The sequence below is a fragment of the Passer domesticus genome, chromosome 4 (assembly GCF_036417665.1).
Source record: "Passer domesticus isolate bPasDom1 chromosome 4, bPasDom1.hap1, whole genome shotgun sequence".
NCBI lineage: Eukaryota > Metazoa > Chordata > Aves > Passeriformes > Passeridae > Passer > Passer domesticus.
This window is the reverse complement of record NC_087477.1, coordinates 40,718,293-40,742,080: the sequence shown is the minus strand read 5'-3', so window position 1 is coordinate 40,742,080 and position 23,788 is coordinate 40,718,293. Positions and strand designations below refer to the sequence as shown.

The following is a 23,788-nucleotide window of genomic DNA, read 5'->3' as shown; positions in this document are numbered from 1 at the left end:
TTAATGTGATATATTAATGTGTTGTTAATGCATAAACAATTGCTATCTGGACAATTATTTCCTTTTAATAATTCTCTGTCCTCCCACATCCACAGTCTTTCTCTCCCTTTGCAGCCGCAGCTTTTCAAGGACACTGCAGAGCCATCCCTCCTCCTGCTGAAACAGTTGCTTTCCTCAGCTGCAAGGTGTTTACAAAGTTTTGTGAGGGACTTTGTCATGTGACCCTGCTCAAAATTCTTGAGAAACATTATTATTATTAATATTATTATTATTGATATTATTAATATTATTATTAATAATAATATTATTATTATGCTGAACAGACAGTATCTTCAATCATATCCAGAAAATTTTCATGTCAAAACAGGATAAAAGCTATTTGGTGTAAAATCAGAAAACTTTACCGAATAATTTGCCCACACATTCTGTGTTAAAAACATTTGTTAGTGATGTAACCCACTGCAAACTCTCTCCTCCATTCCTTATAGCTTTTTCAGCTACAGTTCTGAGTACTGTGGATCTATGGACAGCCCAGTTTTTAAAAAGCTGTTAATCAAATTTATGTTAAAAACCAGTAAGGTTCACATTGGCACAGATCTAACATTGATCTGGGTACATGAGGCAGCAGAGATTTATGGCCAGACTCCACCCCAGAGGATACCTATATTATGCAATAAGGCATGGTAAAGAAAATCCTACATGCCAACCCATCCCCAGAAACAGAGATAATATCAACACAGTGCCACCCAAAATGCCTCTGCTATCAACACAGGACCGCATTAGCTGTTTTGCAGAGTACCTGAGGCAACATTTGCACTGATTTCAGGGATATACAGGAATGTCACTGACACCTACAAAATCCTCCATCAGAACAAAATCTGCTTTTCAGCCCATCGCAACTCAAATTCAAAAAAGATATTGTGCTCACAAGCCAAATATATGGCATTACATTAAAGTCTTATTATAGACTTAGGCCAACCTCATTACTGTTCAGAGAAGTCTGATTTTAGCACATTTTGACAAGAAGCCTTCCTAATTGGAATGATTGTCAGTCATGGCTCCCTGCTGTTGAAAGCTGGCTTTTATCTTCAGTGTAATAAGGCTGGTTATTTTTTTTTTAACTAACTGGAAAATGTAATTATGGAATTTATAGCATGGCTCCAATAATGGTGTCTGTCTTGGGGACAGTTTGAGAATCAATACCATATTCTTTGGCAGCATCTATTAAATGAGGGCAACTGGAGTCTCAAATTGAGAGAGTTGTAAATATTGTAAATGCAATATTTACAACTGACAAAATAAACCATTTAGAAGTTTTGTTGTGAAATTTTTAAGTTTCATCTACCCTACAAATGTGGCTCTGCCCTACTGCTCAAAGCAATCTCAGAATAAATGAAAACCTAAGGCTGGAGCAGCTGTCAAGAAGTGGCAGGGATTCTAGTGCTCTCTCTTCTACAGCTCTCTGCTTTAGTAGCCATGTAAGACTCTCCTCCATTTCTCCAGTATTTTAAATTAAAATGCAAGCCATGCAGAATATAAAAGAATCCATTCAAAAACTGACCCACGAGAGCAAGTTCTGTACAGAATGATACTTGGGTTTGAACACATGCAGATCTCAGACTGTGATAAGGCATGAAGAAGCAGGTGTTGTTATTCCAGTCTGCTTTAGCTTTAGAACTGCAGTAGCACAGCTTTGTTAGTTAAATCAGATTACTTAGCAGCAAGGTAAGTCAAGGTTTTCTATTCATGTAGTAAGAGCAATTTGCCAGGTATAACAATGCAACAATGCTACCAAGTTTTGTAACAGAGAACAACACAACAAGATGGTGGTTAGCTTGAGACAGCCATAGAAACATCCAATTTTGTGACAACAAGCAAATAACCCTTTTATCTTGAAAAAATTATATTTCTGTAACACTCTCACTATTCTCACACTTGTTTTTTGAACTGTTGAACTGATGTCAGTGTGGGAAGCACTGCCAGCTTAAGCTTGTGCTGCCACCTGAAACAACCACCCTCAGGACACCACACTCCTCTCTCACTCCCTTCAGCCCCAGAATCTCAAAGGTACCTCACAGTAAGACAGAACAGATTTCCCTCCCACTATGTTCTGCTATAACTTCCATCAGTTTTCCAATTCAATTCACTGTGTGACTGCAAAAACATTTGTGCTGGCCCAAAAGCACATAAGTACGGAAACAAGAAGCAAAAGTGTGTTTGGCATTTGGGATGGTTTAAACAGCATTATCATTTATGAAATAAATAGGTGTTAGCAGAAACAAATGTGTTACAACACTTCTTTACCAAAAATGACAGAAAAGGAGGAAAGAATGCAGGAAAGACAGTTAGTTTAGTGCTGAAGACCATGTAAAATAAGAACAACTTACTGGGCAAAAATAGGTGTTTTCTGCTATGTGGTTTGCAACAAGGTTGTTTTCTGCAGACAGAGACATAATAAAAAGCAGTGCATCCCGGGCCTGTTGGCCTACTGTTCCTTCTCGATGGATGAAGGGGATCAGCAGGGAAAAAATTAGGAAATTGGCAGCTCCTTGGTCCTCACTAGTGTGGAAAAACAGTTCTAAAATTGAGGGATCTTTGGCTATTATAGAGCAGAGCTGGTTCAAGAGGATAACCAACTCTGTTTCCACTGTTGGAGTGGTTGTTCCTGAGCAGGAGCTCAGCAACATCATCAAAGGCTTCAAAATGGGCTTGTGATGCAGCAAAGGCTGATGAGACTGGGTTACAAGCATTTCATACATTTTGAGTTGCTCAATTTTTGTCTCATCAGTGAACTCTCGCCGTAGGCTCCAAAGGAAGAGCTTCTCCATGATGTTTTCTGAGACCACAAACTCCAGAATAGGCCCCATTGAGGCATCCTTTGCTTGCTCCTCAATTAATAAGAAAAGCATGTGCTCCACATAGTTCTGGACAGTGCTGGCCTCATCAGGTGAGATTGCCCCATATTTTGCCTGAGTATTTTTCAAAGGATCATGCTTCTCTAAGATTTTCAGAACCTAAAGAGAAACAAAGAAAGTTCAGTTTTAATGCACTTGAATGCATCATAAAAAGCATGCATCACTGCAAGGAAAAAAATCAAAATTATTTAACACAGAAAGCATTAAGTCTTTTTATGTTTTCAAATTTAGGAAGTTTGACAGACAAGACCCAAAAGTTTAACATTTGGCATGTACAAGGCAAAAATATACTGCTGCTGTTCACCTTTTTAAATAAGCACCTAAATTTGTCATTTACTCTATTCCTGAAAACCAGGGGTCTCTCAAATAGGGATAAACTAGGTTTCCTTAGAGTTCAGAAACTGAGCTTCCATGATGTTTGAAACAAGTTTGTCACAGAGGACTGAAATCAAAGGGCCTGTTCTCCAGCCAGAGTAACTGTGCTCAGGAATATCAATATCATGGGATGATTTGCAGTAGTAAGAGCAGTAGCAACCCACAGTGCTGTTCTTTGCTTGACACTTTTTATATGATTCCAAGTGGCCACTGATGCCCATATACTCTTGCAACTTTCAGTACAGTAATAATAGTCATACCAGTACTTCTAACCCTGAATTACATTCTGTCGTGCATGCAAACAATAAAGTTCATTGTCTGAAAAAACCCATTGTCTTTAGCCAAAAGACCCTAAAGGAACAGTGGCTCCCCTAATATGACACATCACTAGGTGAGAAAAGGTGATTCTTGAATGACAGCTCCTCTGACTCTGGAAACACCTTGGAAACACCACCATTTGTCTGGCCAGTTTCTTGGGAGAGCCAAAGAACAATACTACAGGGAGAAGAACAAGAGAACAAGAACAGCAGCAGAGAAATCAATTTAATCTAAATTGTTAGGTTATTAATATTACTGCAGCAAACAAGACCTTATATTATGATGCTCACAGCAAAACATATTTGCTTAAAAGCAATTACAATCCTGATGACATGCAAACAATTTTCAGAATATGCTGAAGTGTATAATCTACATCTATCCATAATAAACAAGAGTGCATACAGCTTTGCACTGTGCATTTAATTTACTTTACACAGGATAGACAAGACTTAGCCAGCACTAGGAAAAGAAGCATAGAAGTCTGCAATAGGGCACAAGTCACAATAAATCAATAGGAGAGCCAGTAAGAAGATCCAGGCCTTCAATAAGATATTACCATGTCCTACCGCTTCCCATTTAGATGCAAATCCAGAGTTCCAAGTGTGATTAGTAAAGGCTAACCATACCTTGAAAGGTCAATTATCTTTGCATTTTAAAAACAGTTCAGTGTCATCTACTACATTCTGCATGAAAGGACATTTGTTCCTGAGCAATTCAGGATTATCCCAAAAGAAAGAATGAAGCAAATTTGTATTAATGCAGCTTACTTCAATCAATAAAACTAATTAACATTACCTGTGCCCAATGTGTTCTAAACACTATCATGCATGTTTCTGGGTCAACACCCTGCAGGCTGGGAGCCTGCCTATTTCTGCTGATACTTGTTCCAGAGGACATTATAAAATTTCCACAGGTCAAGCCAACTAGGTCATGCTGAATTTCTTTTTAAAATCCTCCAGTGAGCTACAGATGTTCAAGCATCATGGTGAGATTGATATTGTGTCCTGAGCTTTGGTAGCCACAGAAATCTGTTAAAAAGAAAACAAAACCAAAAAGAAATGTACCACACATGTACCAATGCACATCACATTATAGTGTCTAACAGAAAAGAACATTCTTAAAGAGAACACAAACTTTTCTTCTTTTAATGCAGTTTGAGGATAGAATTTTTTAAAGCATGTTATATGGGATCATCTTCAACTTTTGCTCATGATAATAGCTTATAATGCTCAAACTTTTGAGATCAGTGACTATAATAAGGTGCTACTGAAATAAACAAGCCCAAGAGAAGTTTATGCAATACACATTTTATGCATATCACTGCATTTTTAGTTTCTCATTATGACGCTTTCGCCATCTGACCATGTCTATTCAGTTACTTAGTAACTAATATTGCATAGACTGCACAGATAAGGAAAAAAGTAGAGGTGCATCTCTATCAATACCAAAGTAAACAAAACCAAACAACATGAAAGATAAAACCTTCATGTATCCAAATCCAAATAAATTGAGATGTCATATTAAAAAACTATGAGAATAGGATAAAACATTGAAACATTCTATTCATCCATTATTTAATATCCTAGATATGAGTATCAAAGTAGTTGCACACCTGCAGGGGAAAGTTAAAATGAAACAAAGATTGCTGTCTTGCAGATATTTGGCTTAAGAGAACTTAGCACACCCTCACAAACCAGTATCTAAGTCACACAGCTCCCCCCCACCCTTTTTCTTTTTATAGAGTTTACATTTTTATTCTCCTTTTAGCAAACCAACTAGGCATATAATTTATTTCACTTTGGGACCATCGCAAAAAAAAGCCCAACCAGAAGCGCCCAACAACAAACAGAATTTTTTTGTAGCATAAGCTGCCAAATCCCACACAGCATTCTTTGCCAGTATACAAGGGATTTCGCTGTGCATATCTTAAAAGATGAAAATCCTTTCTCTGTAGTGGACATCTTGCTCCCTGTATGTGTGCTCTATTTACATTCTTGAAACTGCTAGCACAGGAAAACATCCAGCCTGTCTCAAAAGTAGCAGTGACTTTTGCCATTTTAAAAGGGTCCAAAAATATACAGGGTACAACTGTTAAGATTTCTGAGGCAAGCAAGGAGGTTATGCACTTTCCTGTGTATCCATATACACACATATGTTCATATATTCAAGATTCAATCTCCATCCTAACCCTGCTTCTCTCAGCATTTGCAATGTATTTCCTATGCATCTGCTAAGCACTCTCACCCAATACAAGTAACACAAGCTAGCCCATCCTTTTTGCAGATAATACATTCCATGTGTGGAGAAGCCAGTACAACCAGCATAAATCCTGCACACTTTATCTGTTTGGGTGACACCACTTCCAGAAAGAAGCTGGCATTCCATACAAGCTACTCTCCAGGTTATAAACCACCTGGAACCAGATGCAGTGGAGAGGACTGTGCACAACCAGTAGGAAGCAGCTCATGTACTCATTTACTTTAAGGCACCTGCCAGTACACTGCTACTTATTAAAAAGTTCTGTGAAAATTAATTGTATGTACTATTTCTACATCACTGATGTTCCTGCAGAGAAAAAACAAAACAAACCAAGACGCAACAAAAAACCATAACCCACACATTAAAATAATCAGAGATCAAAGTAGCAAGTGGATTTGAGAACACAAGACCCAGGATCTGGGTGCTTTTATCATGACTTCCTTTAGTAATGATACCACTATACCTTAAATGCACACGTTCTGGCAATGTGTTTGCAATTCTGAGCGCTCAACATTTCTACCAAAAAACACGATGCATGCCTACACACCATTTAGAAAAAGCCTGCTGTAAGTACTTTGCCTAATGCCATAGCTGATAATCCAAGGAATCTTTAACTGACGTATACTTCAGATCACCGGCCCACTTCCTGCCGGTTTCTCCTTGCCAACATCTCCTGCAAACAGAAATCTTTCCATGTCAGTAGAAGTCCAGCAAACTCCTCCAGGCAAAAGTGTCCTTCTCTTTACAACCCCAATTTACCCTTTTAGCAGATCTCTACCATGCATGAAGCAAGCAGCTTTGGAAAAACTAATATGATAATGTAATTAAAGATGGTATCAGAAGGTGAAGTAAGAGAAGTTAATTAACAAAGCAGAGGCAATTTATGAGTTCCTTCATTTGACAACTTAGAGGTTGTTTCAATGTAGCCATTGCATTTGTTTAAGAATTTAACTGAAACTAATACTACACATATAGCTATCACATGACAAATTGCATTAGCAGCACAGAATCAGAAACTTCACATCAGTCTCCAGTACTTGTGATAAAACCAACAACAAAGGAGACTATGGCTATCTTCGCAAATTCTGATAAGAATCAGTGATGTAAGACTCTCCAGATGCAGACAGTTCAAGCACACAGCAGACAAAAACAGCATGCCAAGGGGAACACAGCACTGCCACAACATGGCTCCCTCCACATCTTTCTGCTTGCCACCAGCCTCCACCCAAGGCTGGTTACTGCTGCACCTAGGGTTGGGGTGAGGGTTAGGGTTCAGAAAACCACAAATCTAAAAGTAACAAGACAGCATTGCAGACTGAAATGTGCAATAATATTTCTATGTTCAATTCAATTCCCATAAGGAATAAAATATTTCCAGTTTCAAAAGCGTCTTGGGATGCTGGGATTTACTTAGTAATACAAAACACTAATATATTGTGTAGGCTTTAAAGACTTCAAACTCTGTAATAGTGTTTCAAAAAGCTTTTGACAACTTAAGTGGTCACAGAATAGGTCCTAAAAACGGCATCCCTGTTTTAAAAAGGTAATTGAATTGGATGAGAGAATATCTTGTAAGATACATTTCAATCTACCAACATGCTGTAGTTATAGCAGTAGCAGACAGACTACATTCATTGTAAGCAGATTTTGTTACTGCATTAGGTTTTCTTTATTATATTGCAAGACCAAATGTGCAACACTAAATGTAACATCACATCATTCCCTGTGAATTAAATCTCACTTCAATTAAACAAGACAAATAACCTGACCAGAATGAGTCCAAAGGTGAGGAAGAAAATTAATTTGTAAAATCCCAATTCATGGAGGAAAAAGTAGATGTGAACTCAGGGGCCACTAAGAACAAAAGTAACCATTTATTTTATTCAGCTCATTATTAAAATTTTACAACAATTTAGCCTTTTGTCTCTGCTAAATCCTGAACAAGTTATTACTCCACCATTTGATAACCCTGACAAGTGTGACTATATCTCTCATGCCATCCATATGAAATTCTACTTCCAAAAGCCTCTGCTCAGTTTAATACTTGGACTCTTCCATACAGTAAGAGAACCTCCTCAGCAGGTAGATCTTTCATATCTCATCTAGCAATTGTTTAACCCTATCACAAGGTCAAGCCCACTTATATATGCCTTCTAGAGCTATTTCAAAAAGCTTTAGTACAACTCAGCCTATTTCCAGTTGAAGAAATGCAGCAGTCCACAAAACTCAGTCATTGGACTCATGGGAGGATATCTACATTCAGTTTTCCTTCAGAAGCCTGGAAGCCATCAGCTCTTTTCATACAGCTGATTACAGGGCTGAACACCTCAATCAAAACAAGTACTTATTTTTCTGCAAAGAACACTAGGAAGAACAGCCTAGCAGAGAATCCCTTGTGAAGTCTTCTCACAGTGGAGTGTCTCTTCTCAAAAACTTCACTTTTGCATTTAAAAAAAAAAAAAAAAAACAAAAAAAAAAAAACAAAAAAAAAAACAGCACAGAAGTTTGCAGGATTGGGGTTTCCCAGGCAATGCATAACAAAGACAAAAGATACGCAGCCTAATACAGCAACACAGTAAAGAAGGCATAAAATATGCTGCAAGACTATGCAATTTATCATGGTTGTCTTCTGCTGAGACATTAAGATGCCATGCTCAACAATTCACAAACACAAGCGAGCCTGTGTTATCAGACACTGCACTTTTGCTCTCTACAGGCCAAAGCTTACCGCCCTGTCAGTCCAGGTACACAACAGGCAACAGAGAAGCCTCAATGGCAGTGAAAAAAACAGCATATATAAAAACTTTTTCATGGATCAGTATCGCATAAAAGGGCTTGAAATTAGACCACTTCAAAAAAGCAGAGGGAAATTATACCCTCTTGCTTTTAGCTATGCAATCACACCTCTGCAGTCTCTGCTACGCGGATGAGAAAAGGTAGGAGAAAAATGAGTGTCAAATTTTAGCATGCCTCAACTTAGTTTCTACTTAAAAGGGACCTGGTTCAGGATTTGTTTACTTCTGATTGAAAAGAAAGCCTTCTGCACAAATTAGTCAGATTTTCTTTAGGGACTATGATCAGGGAGAGGGTTTAAATCTTATTAAGAATTGTGCTCCAAAGGAAGACATCAATCTTTTCAAAGAAAAGGATTCATAGTGCTTGAAGCAAAGTTTTGCAGCAAAAGCAAAGCCTATGAAGAACAGTTACATCCCCACCCCTAATGATCCTATACAATCACCACAAGAGTGCAGAAGGATTACAGGTTGTTCCCTGGAGAGCAGTAGGTCTGTTGTAGGCAACTGCTACAACAACACAGTCAGTGGTTAAAGTCACTGCATCAAGGAATCCTCATTTTCATTAATTCCTACTCATCTTCAGAAGCTCTATTAGCAAGAAAGCAGAAGCAGATTACTAGAAGAATCATTCAAACTATGTGAACAATTATCTGCCTTCTACACTTGTCCTTTCATATTTCAGTGGTGCAGTCCCAATTTCTCCTGTCCTTTGTCTACCTCAAGCAAGCATTTCACATTTAGGCAGCTTTCTTCAATCCAGCTTTTCTACCCAGTATTTGCAAATATGCTAAGCCTTCCATGTGTAGGTGGGACAAGATGTTTTACACTGATAAAGCTACCTGCTTAAAAGCCTAACAGAGAATGAGACACCACAAATTTTAAAGCAATGTAGTTAATCAAAGTATCAATCTGTTCTCATCAAGCACAATTTAATCCAACCTGCTAACATGAAAGTAAGAATGTCTTGTGCCTTGTCCCCACAGAGACTGCCTAACGATCTCTCTCATGAGAGAAACTACACACAGTATGTTTTATAATGAGACAAAAAAATCTGCTTGTCCCATCTACAGTCAGCCCGCTTCAGTTAAAAACCACAATTCATCTTTTATCAAATGTCTTGGGAGCTACACTACTCACATATTTATTGTAGATTCCCATTAGCTCAATCAGACTAGCACTAAGCTCTTCATGTGATCTGTATAATCCTACGGTATTATACGTTAGGAGGTCCAGGTTCCAGCATTAAATAACTCCATGGTTCTCCAGACATATCAAGAGGAAATTCCCCCACACAAGCAAGCAAGCAGCAGTGACACCCCAAGGCCCAGCTGAGAGCCCCAGCCCAGCAGTGCTACACTGGCATAAACAGACTTGCTTCAAGGGCAAGCAACAGGAAAAACTCCTGCTGGCAGCCTATGCACTGGCACATGGGATAAACCCCATGCCAAGCCCTCAGAGACTCCTGCTGCATGGGACAGCCAAAATGAAAGAACAGGGATGCCAGTCAGGCAGTATGGTCCAAAATGCATTGATGGGTTAGGCTGAAATTACACACAGTGTACCCAGCAAAGATGGTTCATCAAAGGTCATATTACCAAAGCAGAGAAATGGCACTGACTGCTCAAGAAAACAAGAATTAGCAACATAGAATACCTGACAGAGACCTTGACCTGCTCAGGAAGTCCAGATTTACCTGTTACACCACAGGGTATGTTCATCTACCACACTCATTTGCACATAGGCAATTTCACTGGAACTTGAGAGCATACAATTACTGAAGCTATGTTTGCAAAGTCCCAGGAGGAATGAACTACACATTCATATCCCTAGGTCATAACTCTGAAGCTAGAGAAAGAAAAAAAAAAAGCTTGTTATTCTAATGGTATGACTTGATCCTTTTTATGAGAGATAAAGAATATAATAAACCTGTTTCTCTGTTGTATTTTATGTCCTCACATTTAGCCTACTACAGAAAGGCAACAATTCAGTAACAATTAGTGGCTCAAAACACAGATTATATTGGTTAAAAACATAATAATAAAATAGCAGCTAAGGTTCTTTAAATCTAAGATAGATACCTCTCTATTCCCTATAGCATTGTGGCACAGTATGACTGAGATGTCTAGTCTGCTACTAGACAAAAGGATATCAAAACTGAACTCTAAAAAAAGGCCTTCAAAATAGCAGTTCAGAAAAGCTCTTTTCTACCTACACACTAAAGAATGCAGATGTCATTGAACTGAAATCAGTTCAAAGGCTTTAGCTTTGCTGGTTCATTCCCACATCACCAACAAAATTGATGATCCCAGAAAAGACTGCTTCCACACAAAACCAAGTCATAAAATTGTCCAAGGCCCACAGACCAAAGCATTTGGTGTTGTACTGTGTGTGACAGACACTGCAAGCAAAACAAACCTCAGTTTAAAACTTTGTACTGCAAATGTTTCCATACCAAGTTTCAAAGAGAAACAAAACAACTCCAGAGGGCACAGCACACTTCACTGAGTGAAAGAATCTACCTTCCATTATTTCACATACAGTGAATTACAAATATCCCATGCTATGTCAAGACTAGTCATTTTTTGCCATAATTGAAATGAAATATTGCTAAAAAGTTGTTGCCAAAGTCTTCATCTTTACTGAGAATCTGTACAGGGTTTATTTCAAAATTTGTCACTATCCAGGAATGGGAGGGAGTAGCACATCAGAAAGCAGACATTTGACAAAACCTACTTTATGTTCTGATTATGCTGGTGAAAAAAAGAAATCAAAGTGACCCATTCACACTGCGCATCAATTTTGCTTTCCAAGATAATTCTGACACCTGTGTGACACACAAACCCAGCTCCAACATGCTTGTAATTTGAGAAACCACAGGCTTCCTGAAGTTGTGATGCTGGAGTGATGAAACATTTTTTGTTGTTTAGATTGTTTTTGAGAAAGGTAAAACAGTTTCTGTAGCTAAAAGTATAAAGTAAATTCATAGGAAATTATTAAGTTGCCTTTCTAGGAAGCCTTCCTGACAGAAAGATGAATGAGACCAGCAAAACAGTACAAGGCTCTATACTCTGAAGATTTAACACTATTTTCAGAACACTAGCATACAGAACAGGAAATACTACCTTCCCAAGAGAAAGATGGTCTAGAAAAATGTTATCAATATACCTGTAATTATCATATGTAGATTACAGAAAACAAGATTAAGCTATATATTTTATGACTATGGCAATAATATGTAAGATACTTTTTCAAGTGATTTGTACAACATGTCAAATTACTCATTATAATAAGCATAAGAAGTCCAAGAATAATGTTCTCAAGTGTACAAAGTGGCATTAAAAAAGACGTGTGTGCTTTCAGCACTAATCACAATAAAATGCAAATTCACATATATTCCAAACATTCTGTTTTTCACGATAGAGAAGCCACAATGTTGTCTTTTTTTATTTCCACACTCTAGGTTCTAAATACAGTCCAAACACAAGAATAATCAGTAAAACACCATTAAGACTACCCTGATTATTTGACCAATAAATAAAGAAACCAACAACAAGCTTCGCAGGAGGATTGTTGCCAAGTTTGCACTGAGAAAAGAACTTCCATTCTGCAGATAGAATTGCTCTCTTGCTCACATGCACATGATACTTCTCTTTATGTTCCTCTTTCAAATTAAAAGTACCAGAAAAGGACAGAATATTCCATAAAATCAAAACTGTTATGTATAGAATCGTTATTGCACGGTTGTTAACATAATACTCAATCTATAAGCATATTTATTTCTCCTCCCAAAACTTCATTCACAATACAAAGTTCTCTTTTTCCTGGAAAAAATCAGTTTATAACTCTAAATTTAAGTAGCTATAACACAGTAAAACCCTTCTATACCTCTCAATATGTTCATTATAGTACATGGACTATAATAACTGATGAGATAACTTGAATCTGTAATTTATCTTCTGTACAGAGAAGATAAAAACTACTCATTTTAGAGATAATTAGCACCCCAAGCTACTTATCCACCAAGTCAACATTATTTCCTACACTCTGAAATGATAACATGTTAGTGACATGATGAACTAATGAACAAAGAGCAAAAGCACCTTGTTACAGAGCTTCAGGACAACTGTTTCAGTGCACTGTAGGATGGCACAAGCCCATCACAAATTGCCCCTCAAACTTAGTCAACTTAATGAGCTACTAAAGGTTATTTTCTTATCTCCCCCTATGTACACCTATCGCCTCATATTAGGGAGGCCTTGTGGCAAAATGTTACATTTAGTGGATTGATACTTTCAAACATAAATGTATTTTTGTCAGCTTTGTTTCCTTCTTTAATAGACAGATAGAAACAACAGAACTCTGTGAACCAGTATAGTTTGCATCAGACATTTCCAATTTAGCTTGGAGAAAGCTCCAGAAGCTAGTGAACTTCCTTTGTCCTAAATTATGTTCATGTTTGACAAAGAGAAAGCCCCTTCCAAAATTCTTTTTATTATTTGCAATTGTCAAACTTGGAAAACCTCTGAACAAACATTAGTGTTTAAGATGAGACACAAATCATTATATCTCACTGTATACTGAAGAACTGAAGGGGTGGAAGAATAAAAGGAGGGGGCGGGAAATTGCAAAATGAACACTTCCTTACAAAATCCTATCCCACCTCTCCAGCTCCCCATTCCCAATGCACAAAACCCCAGGTATTCATGTCATAGGAAACTGCACAGAAACACTGCTCTCCCTCTCCCTTTCCATTCCAACTCAGAGAAGACAAGCAGAAGTTGAAGATTCATGTTATATTAATGCCTATAACAAAGTCAAGGACCTCAATAAAATAAAACATCTGTGAGCACAGTTCCATGGAAAAGCAGCCTCACCCCCTGCAGTGACACTCTTATTTAAAAGCTTTAGTACAGATTTGCATGGTGGGTGGACTTTGGCAGACTACTGATTTCTATATGTAGGTTAAATTTTTTGCTTTTAATACACAGGGTAGTAAACAAGAAAATCCAAAACTGAGTGTTGGCATTTTTATGATGTTTAGTGCATAAAAAGCTAGATCAAAGAAAAATCTACATGTTATTTATATTTCCATTTCATTACATTGCATTTTATACAGGTGGTAGATGTTTTTCCCTTGAAGCTTCTCCAGCTTTCCTAGGAACAAAATTATTTGTGTCATGTAAACAGTGTTAAGTTTTTCATTACACAGAATACAAATTAATTCTGTATCTCTGATCTTCTAACATAAGGCTACTCTACTATGAAAATATTTTACACTCTTACACCACCTAGTCTTCTGCAACTGAAAACTGAATATCATTACAGCATGTCTCATTCCTGTGAATGCCTTTGCCTGGATAATGGAATATATGAATGCACTGGCCAAAAATGAAACAAATACAATCTATACAACACCTGTCTCAGACATGTGGCCAGCATGGAAAAAAAGAAACTGATAAAGAATCAGAGGAACAATTAAAAAAATTGAGGTAATCTGGCACTTTGATAGCAATTCTTTACCATTTGTTTTCATTCTTGCCTTTGAACCTTTGAGAAAACACAAACAGAAATACAGGTGTCTTTCTAGTCCAGAAAGGAATGCAGATAAACTAGCAACTGTCACACCCTGAAGAGTAAAAGAAGGCAAATTACCTAACAAATTGCAAATGAAAACAATTCATCTGATAAAAGGAGTGCTCTGAGAAACACAGAACCTCACAAATATATCTACTAAAAGGTGAAGCAAGTATCAGATTCAAGTAAAAATACAATCTAATTACTATTTAAAATTTTTAACACTTGGAATGACCAATACTGAAAGCCTAGTAAACAGGAGAGTTGGATGTCAGCCATGGCAGGAATGCTTCTCAGCGGAGATAACCAAAAGTCAAACCACAGCCTCTCCCATCTAATTTTGTAACACCTATGGAGGCTTCCACTGGCGTGGGAAAGAACAGGTTCCACCCATCACCAGGTTGTTCATTCCTGCCTGCACAGTTCTGAAAGTGGGGAGTGTCTGTGTGTGTCTTGGGGAGCCCTGCAGCTTCTCACCTCCATTGTCCTTCTGTGTAAGGCTGACAGAAGTGCAGAAGCTACAGTATCCTGTCAGGTCTGACACACCAGTCCTCAGAGAGCTGCCAAGCTGAAGACAGAAGCAGTTCAAAGAGGCAGGAGAAAGTCTGTTTGTATGCACAGACCTTGAACAGCTGTCAGCTGTAACCATAGCACACTTGGAAGTGAGACCTCCGACTTTATTCCTGAGGACATCGTTCTTGACACTGAATTTAAAAATTTATTATTATTTTTCCAACCTCTGAATTGCAGAAAGCATATGTCAAACCAATTTTTTGTTTTGATGCATCAGTTAAGAAAGTACTTTAGAATATGCAAAACTGTTACATCATTCACCAGCTATCCCTCTGCTAAAACAAAACTCAAAGTATTTCTACTGTCATCACATACACTGCCATCTCCATTCTGTTTTATCTTCACCTTGCCCCACAGTTAATATTATACTTGCACAGTAATTCATGCCACAGCCATTGCAATAATAAAGCCCTTCCCTGCTGTTTCAGAACTGTCAGGTAGTTCAGACATCCCTACTGTTCTCAAGCAGACTTTCTCTCTGAAAGACATTACCCTCAGTCCTGAGAATCACAGCATGTCCCAGGAAGCCCTGGGTGACTTTATTAAGTATTTGCATACAACCAAGTGTCTGTGCTGAAAAAACACCAGTGGGAGAATTTCATGCAATGTATGGCTATTATTAGATTGCTATTTTGCTTAGCAGATCAGAGGGTATAATCGGCAGATGATGCAGCCCTGATTTGCGAAGCACAGCCTTATTAAAGGCTAATGAGATAAATGAGTTAAAATTTACATTTTGCTCCACTGATAAGGTTCATTGGCACACTTAACTCCAACACCATGGTTTGAATATTAAACCCACTTATTAATGTCTAGTAAAGCTAATTATAATGCTGAGTGGCATTAAACTATAATAACCAAGCAGGATGTTAGAATCACATCCTTCAGTATTACTATAGCCCTGAAGTAAGTGTTCTGCACCTGGAAATAAACACCTGTTGAGGTCATGCTGTGAGAAAGCACAAGCCTTCTGTGCCTTTTTCCTGATCCTTCTGAGAACCCAAAGCCCTGTTCTTCTAACAATATATGTTAGAAGAAGCAACAACAACATAAATGTCGCTCATTACTATGATTTCAACAGTGTCGGTCTGTCTTACAGCAGTAACAACAAGGATTAATTGACAAATATGTTTGTACCTACAATATTTTAAATCACACTTGACATATACTCTCTAATCCTTAACAGAAAAATAAAGCACTGAGATACTAAAAAAATTAACAACAAAACCCTGGAATCCATACCTTGTTTTTTTCTCATCCTTTTTCACTATCTTCCGTTGAAACTACAAATATAACTTTAAAAACACCTCAATTTACTGGAAAGGATCTGGAAATACACTTTAGACCTTACACTAGCCTATGTATTTCTTTGCCACATCTACTTAAGCACTTAAATGGACAACAATTATTTTTAAGGATAATATAAGAGGACAAGGGCCATAATATTCTTTCCCTTTTAATCTCCATAATGTATTTGTCCTGTGACAGCAATGGAAAGAAGATGAGATGGGATAATTAAGTACCAGCTATCCATGGATCAACAGTATCCAGTGTGAGGACTCACATGTGCCAGTCCAAAAACAATTTACAGTCAGCACAAGCTTGAGATACACAGTTGCTCTGGGATCTCCCCATCCCAACACAAGAGAGGTGCCAGCTCTCCTTCCTCTAGGAGAGTCGTATACAGGACTGCACAACAGCCATCATTACCTTTTCAAAGTAGAATATAAAGAATGACAACAAAAAACATTAAAGCACTAGAGATAAAATCTCCACTTTTTATTTGTAAAGTAATACTCAAAAGCAGACATTCATTATACACGTAAAAAAAGGCACTGCAGAACAATTAGATTTTTTTCTTCTGTGGGGAAAAGTGAAAAGGCACTTGCACTGTGACAGTAAAAGAAACTAGCTGAGCAAATCATGTGTGAAACATTAAATGCAACTGCTTTTTTGAACACACTTTTGTTCCTTTCAATTTATCACCTGATTTAAACATTTAGCTTGTAACACAATCCATTCCACTTTTCTCAGCCCAGCTTCAAAACAGAGGCATGCCATATTTCAGCAGTAGAAGCAAAGAAATGCTGTGGAGGTCAGAAAGAAAAGATTTGGTATATGGCTTTCTGTGGAGCATTCCACTGCATCCCTGCTTGCAGGAAGCTGTGAGTACTGCCCAGCATCCCCAAGCTGTGCTGTTGCCAAGGGAACACACACCCTGTCCCCCACCTCCCATTCCACCGTGCTCTTCTCGTGGGTCCTACGGCACACACCAGGTCCTGAAGCCAAATCCAGAAAAGATTGTTGGTTGAGGGCTCAAAGTATCCCTCACAGAAATGTGTCCTGAAAATGGATACTTGTGACTTTTAAAATGCAGAACCATCAAGTCTCTTTCCCTAAGGGAAAACCCTGCCAGCCTGGTGCCACAGGAGCAATTCTCTACACAGGTTCTTCCCACAGAGCAGAAAGTGCCTCTGCAGTCTTTTTCTTCCAGTACATTGTACTAGATGTGGCTTTTCCCAAGCCATTTTATGAGTATGGTTTGTTTACTAAAAGCATAATCATAGAAGCTCCTCCAATTACTATTTCAACTATGTTAATACTTGGTATGTATTCTGAATCTAAATGTTTCAATACTTCTCTGCAACTACAATCAAGAGATACACCTAAAGCACACTATATTTTTAAAGAAGAGACAGCCAACAGCACAGTATTCCCACAGGCAGGCTTGTCAGGAAAAGATATGTGGTAAATAATTAATTTTCCTAGGTTAACTTCAGTTCCAGACTAGCATTTGTGAGCATCGGTGCCACGGAAAGGCAACCAATAACTCTAGTTTGTATTCTTGTCCAGTAAGGAGTTTTGCCTTATGTGCAAGCACTGACAGTGAAAGTTTTATCATCTCAGGGACAGAAAAAGTAAAGAACACCTAACCGAGTACAGTAAAATCTCTTCTGCAAAATTCAAAGGAACCAGAAGTCTTTGCTTGGCTACTACTGTTTTTTAAATTATTTCCTTCTTTGACAGATAATGGTCCAAACACAGATAGATGCTGAGCACTGGTGTCAGACTGCAGCACACAGAAACCTCCAGTATAATCCACCCTACAAATAATTAATGACATCGTTCACTGCTTTCCACACTTTCTTTTAGTGCATTGCAGATGTTTGGCAGGAAGGGTGGGGACTATTCTAAACACAGGGAAAGGGCAGCACATTCCTGACAAATCTTTTTAAAACTGATTCTAAGCTTAGCAGTTTAACACATTGAGGTTTCAAAAAGTTCATAAAATGTTACAAATGCTACCAGTGTATATTCAGTATTCATGGCATGAACTGACTGAGCTTTTGCATAAACTATCAACTGTGATCTATTTTTTTTTTCCACTTCTATTTGATGCCTCAAAGGTGTTAGCAGATCATAACAAAAAATAGTTCATAGAATCAGGAATAAGTTGGCAATAAAGAGAAGATTTTGCAGAAGGTAGTTCATTTTCCCTGGAAATTATTCATAAAAATGGACTAAGAAAATCTAAAAAACTATTTAAGAAACAAACTTCACTAACATATCATTTCTGCAATAATTTTCAAACAAACTAGGTGTTTCTTAAGTAATTCCAGACCTGCTGGTACCCACAGAGGGAATGGAAAAGCCTCAGGCTTAGCTTTCTCTTCAAGTCAGGGAACTCAGTCTAATGCCCTTGAAACTTTTCTTCCAAGTTGGATTTTATTTCTTGTGCTCCTAAACTGCCTTGACTGTGTGATCAGGAGCAAAGTTCATGGACCTCAAGATCTTATTTCCTATCATTTCAGTCAGCTGAATTTTTGGAGGATCAGAATAGAGTTATGCATTTCTTTATAACAGAGCTGCATTACAACCATGATAAAGAAATGGGAGAAATGTTCTGCTCTGTTCGTTACAATCAATAGATTATGCAGCTCAGTCACAAAGCAGAAGGAATTATGAAAAAGAAAGTAATCTTTAAACCATTAATATTGCCAGAACAACTTTTCTTTCAGATATGCAGACTCCCACCTCCCAGACACAGCTAATAATGTCAGAAGCTCTGAGATTCATATGGTCAGAATGACTAATATTTACATTAAGCAAATGTATTGCCATAGTAACATAGACACCACAGAGCTATCTACCTGCCACAGCTCCCTAAATTATTTAGCATGCCAATACTACAGTGACACTGTGTAAATGATCACATTCATTAAGAGCAGAGTATGTGCTGAAAAACTGAATGTTAGACAGCCATATTTATTGCTAGGAAAAAAAACAATGGCACCAGTGTTCAGAACAAAAAAAAAAAAAAAAAGAAAGAAAAACGAGTATAGAGGAGGGCTCCAACCTGAAGCAGAACAACACACCTTTAAAATCTTCATCTAAAAACCATGTTAACATCTGCATCCCTGTCCAAAGCAACACAAACAATAATCTCACTTATGGGACATAAGGCTGACCCACTGTGACCAGAACAAATTGAGAACTGAGTTATGTTCCAAGCCACATTTTTGGAATAGTCATCAAACTTGCTTAATTTGCATTTTTTATTGCCAAAATATTATTCTGTATTGTGGAGTTGCAAAAGCCAGTGCACAGAAAATAGAAATAACTATGACACACCCACAGACCATGGTTATTCCTCAACAGTCAACAGATTTATGGTGAGGAGAGAGGGGCAATACTTTGCATGATGGTCTGCCACTTCCTCAAGTAGATCCCTGCCATCATCTACTGAGTGGTTTGTGTAAGCCACTATTCTCATCCTGAGTTAAAGCTTCTGGAAACCTCAAGCACTTCCTGCACTATGGATATTTTCCCCTCATCACATGCGATGGCAGAATCAATGACAAGTGGAGAAAACAAAGGACAGCTCAGGTCAACTCTTGCAACCAGATGGATTTCTTCCTAATTTTTATCAGCTACAGCCCCTTCTTTTGTTGGACACAAATAATGTTTTTTCACATTTCTCTTTGAATTCAAAATAGCAAAGAAACCCCCTAAGAAGTATAGCACAAAAGTTCCAGGCAAAAAATTAACCCAGCCCAGCTCCAATCAATTCCTATTCTCTCTGATTTTTTTAGTTCTTCGTAAGCTCAATTTACAGTATGTCAACACAAAAGAAAGCTTCAAATAATTTCTTCTACTACATTTTTATGAAAGTAAGTCTGGCATACACCCATCTTTTATTATTCATTTGTACTAAAATGCCACAAAGTCCAACTTACACATTGTCATGGCACTAGCAATAATCAAATCAAATCTCAACCCAACAGATTCTCTCTGTAACAGAGACTCATGTACAATTTGATCTTGAGACAGAATTTTCAAAACAGTTAAATGTTTGGAACATGCTCTTTTCCAGAGATAATTCTGCTTACATAATAAGAGTCTGCTTTTCTTAAGCATGTTGCTTGAATTAAGAATTGTTCAAGAACTGACTTGATCCTCCACAGAAAGTCCAAAAAGTACAGAGACCCTGTTCTAAAACAGTTTTAGAAAGCAGCCTCATGGAACCCAATAGCCAGACCAGTGAAGGTACCTCAAATATTGGTGCTGGAGAGCACAGGTGTGATGAAGAACACCTAAAGGTTTACTGCTTACAGAGGTCAGGTCATCTCCAGAAGTACTTAGGTTGTGAACTTCTGTTTGGAGTCTCCACTCAGTATCCCATTTGAGATTGTGAATTTAACAGAATGTCTGCTGGTTTTAGAGACATGTCTGTGAAGGATGAATACTGCTCTTAGGACTGTCAAAATATAAAGGATCATATGAGAAGCAACTGACTAGTGGACTAATTAGCAGTAAGGAACAGAATTATGCAAAGCCTCCAGATTCCAGGCAGAGCTATCAATTACATTTACATGTTACAAATCACCTTGCTGATGAAGTGCAAGCTGGAAATAGGAAGTCACCTTCAAGTATTCGGCACCTTAAAGCACATTTGTAATGGAGCCTGAGGGGATATCTGCTTAGTTGCTGGAATAATTTAAAATGTGCACTAATACTTGAAATGATTCCATGACAATTGAGCATTCAGCTAAAGTGGCTGAGATAAGCCTTGACAATTCTAGATAAGAAATGTTAAACAATTAATAGAGGTATCCAAACACTAACCTTTTAATCCACTTAGGCTGAATTTTCTCTTGCAACTCCCATCTTTCAAGCTTCTAACTGAGTGCACTAGGGAAAGTCAGTCCTGCTACATAAACCACAACTAATTCTGAACACAAACCCTTTGTTTTGTTTTCAAGCCAACAGTGAGTAGATGAACCCAAAAAGCAACAGAACACAAAAATAGTGGCTGAATTTCATTAGGTTTGGCTCAGCATCACTACAACAGAATCCAAATTGTTTTCTACAGAGTTCAAGTAGCAGCAACACAAAGCACTCAGCTCCACAGGAGTCCTTCATGTATCAGATGTGGTACCATTCACAAACTAAGTCTACGTTTCTGCATGTTGCTAGATAATGTCCCCTCACCAGCAGGGCAGTACAAAAAGCAGAAAAGGCCTTGGCTCTAAGTCCTGCTCAGCAATAACAGAAACATCTGTGTGTCCAGCACAAATCCAAAACACAGCCTCATACTCGACATTGAGAAGAAAACAAACTCTACCTGAGCCCAAACCAGCACACTACGAAAATCCTAGATCTACAGAGCACTCTGTCAAAGAACCAAGTAACTTCATACAAATCAGTTAAGAGCTGATAACGATGTTTTGTTTGTTTTTGAGGTGTTGCAGTATCTGAGTAAAGACAATTTGCAAGAATATCCCATGTGTTCAAATGATTCCTCAAAAATCCACAGAAACAACCACAGCAAAGACTCTAACTATAGCTGGGGACTGAGGCCTGTTTTTATATTCACTAGAAACCCAAAAAACCTACTTCCACATTCTCCTCTCCTTCTCAGCCAGGACTGGAATGGAAACCTTTGTCAGGGTTGGCTCAGGCAGTGGCCTCTCTCACCCTGGCAACTGTTTTTATACACAGCAGGGAGACTGAAGAGGTAGAGCAAAGCTTAGTATTACTCCCTCAAGCTCAGGACTTTACAAGGAATAGAGTCTTTTCCCACTTTGCATACCAAAACAACTCCCTAGTGCAATGAACTGTGTCCTTTTCCCCTTTCCTCCAGCCTCCACAATGAAGAAATATCATTGCTGCATCCTCTGACAGAAACCTCCCACCCAGACTCTGCAAACAGGACTAATATAGAAAACAAAACCAACCTTTTTTTTTTGTTTTTTTTTCCCCAGGCAAAAGGTGATTGGAAGAATAAAAAAAGACAAAAATGGAAACCAAAAGATATATTTATATGACTTACAGTGATTAGAACACCAATCAGCCTCTTCTGTACTGTACAGCAGAGTTAAAACCCCCACCACCACCCTGCACACACAGAGCAACACACACCCAAAGCAATGCACACCGCTGTCAGGAGTTGAGCTGCTGCGTGCTTAATACGGAGGCAGATTTATTGAACAGGTATTTCTAAACTCATGTTCAAACCCCATAAGTGCCATATCAAAAAAGTATATCAAGTCCTCCATATTTACAACTTGAATATAAAAAATGCAGTTTGAGATGCAGACATCTTTCTATTTAAAAAAAATTGAACAATTACATATGCATTAAATAAACCTTACGCCATAAATGTCCTTGATTCTTTATGTGCCAAAACATTAAAAAATAAATTCAACAAATCCCCTACAGAATAAAAAGCAAATAAACAAATAAAACCCCAGACATGGGGTAAGCTTACCATACATTATTAAAATGCCAAGCACAGTAAGTTGTTAATTTTTCACTTGAAGTAACTGCATAACTTGGTTGGGGAATTATTCAGTTCTAAAAACTCTGTAGCCATTTCATTTCACCTTTCATTTTCTATCATCCACAAGTCAAAATCATGTATGCAGTTTAATGAAAAGTGCACAAGTCCTTGAATACCAGATACAGATAGGATGAACTATAACTGATTCTCACCAAACCTAATAAGCAAGAAACCAAAACAAAAATTGAAATATACAGACACTAGTATAAGCATAGTAAGTCAGTAGTATTTTTATCAAAATGAAAAAATATTTTCTTCTTTCTATAAACCCAAGATACACTTTCAATCTTTGTGTCATCTATCCATGCTATACATCATGAAGATAAATGGTGATTAGTAAATGGAAATAGAATGGTGATAGATGAATGGAAACAGAATGGTGATAGATGAAAAACAGTGACACTTAGGAGTACAAGCAGCTTAAAGAGCACTTTGATTATAAACATAAGTGTATGAGCAAGAAAATAATTACCTATATTCTACAGACAAACACAGCACAGCCCTGGGGACAGATTCCTTTTCTATGAACACCCTCATGCTAATTACTGTGCAGGAGTCAGGGTCTGGAAAGGATGTAGAGTCAACTTGTGCCAACTAAAATATTTAACCACAACAGACATTTTTTACCTGACGAACATAAGTGGGAATCTCACTTGCAGGGGTCAGTTGTTCCAACCACTCCCCTACAGACAATTTAAAGACAATTATTCTACATCATGACATGTAGAATACTTACTGCTTTTGTATGCTACTACAACAATTTTTATTAAGAGAATCAACTAAGATGATATACCATACAGGTTTAAAAAGTAAGATGTAAAAAAATACTACCCAACACAAATTCTCCAATTTGTCAAGAGAAGGGGAATGGGACCTATGTCCTCCAGAAGTATCCAGTACTAGGCTTGTCTCAGTTAGACTCAAAGCCCATATTTTTTCAGAACACTTAAGGACTTCTGTGGAAGTTCATAGTGACATGGTAAATTAAACATTCTGACAGAGCACATTGTCCTGTTATTAGTAACATGCCAGGCAATACAAAAAGAACAACACATACTTTAAAAACTGCACCTACACAACCTCCCCACTCAGCCTTTTAGAAGACACAGATGTAAGATACACTGCCTATACCAGTT

General features: G+C 37.9%; 1 protein-coding gene across 11 annotated transcripts in view; it reads right to left on the bottom strand.

The window, feature by feature from the left end:
- The window catches only part of FHIP1A (FHF complex subunit HOOK interacting protein 1A), a 92,169-nt gene that overhangs the window by 45,624 nt on the left and 22,757 nt on the right, over positions 1-23,788 (bottom strand). For 10 of the 11 annotated variants that reach the window (XM_064417362.1, XM_064417370.1, XM_064417364.1 and 7 more), the window contains 2 exons: positions 4,404-4,636; positions 2,388-3,014 (listed from right to left, as the gene is read on the bottom strand). In XM_064417362.1, coding sequence (XP_064273432.1) covers positions 2,388-3,014; positions 4,404-4,505 — 729 coding nt within the window. In that variant the 5' untranslated portion in view covers positions 4,506-4,636. Of the gene's footprint in view, positions 1-2,387; positions 3,015-4,403; positions 4,637-10,355; positions 10,489-23,788 lie in introns of those variants that run through there. The other variant, XM_064417367.1, reaches the window with a different exon arrangement.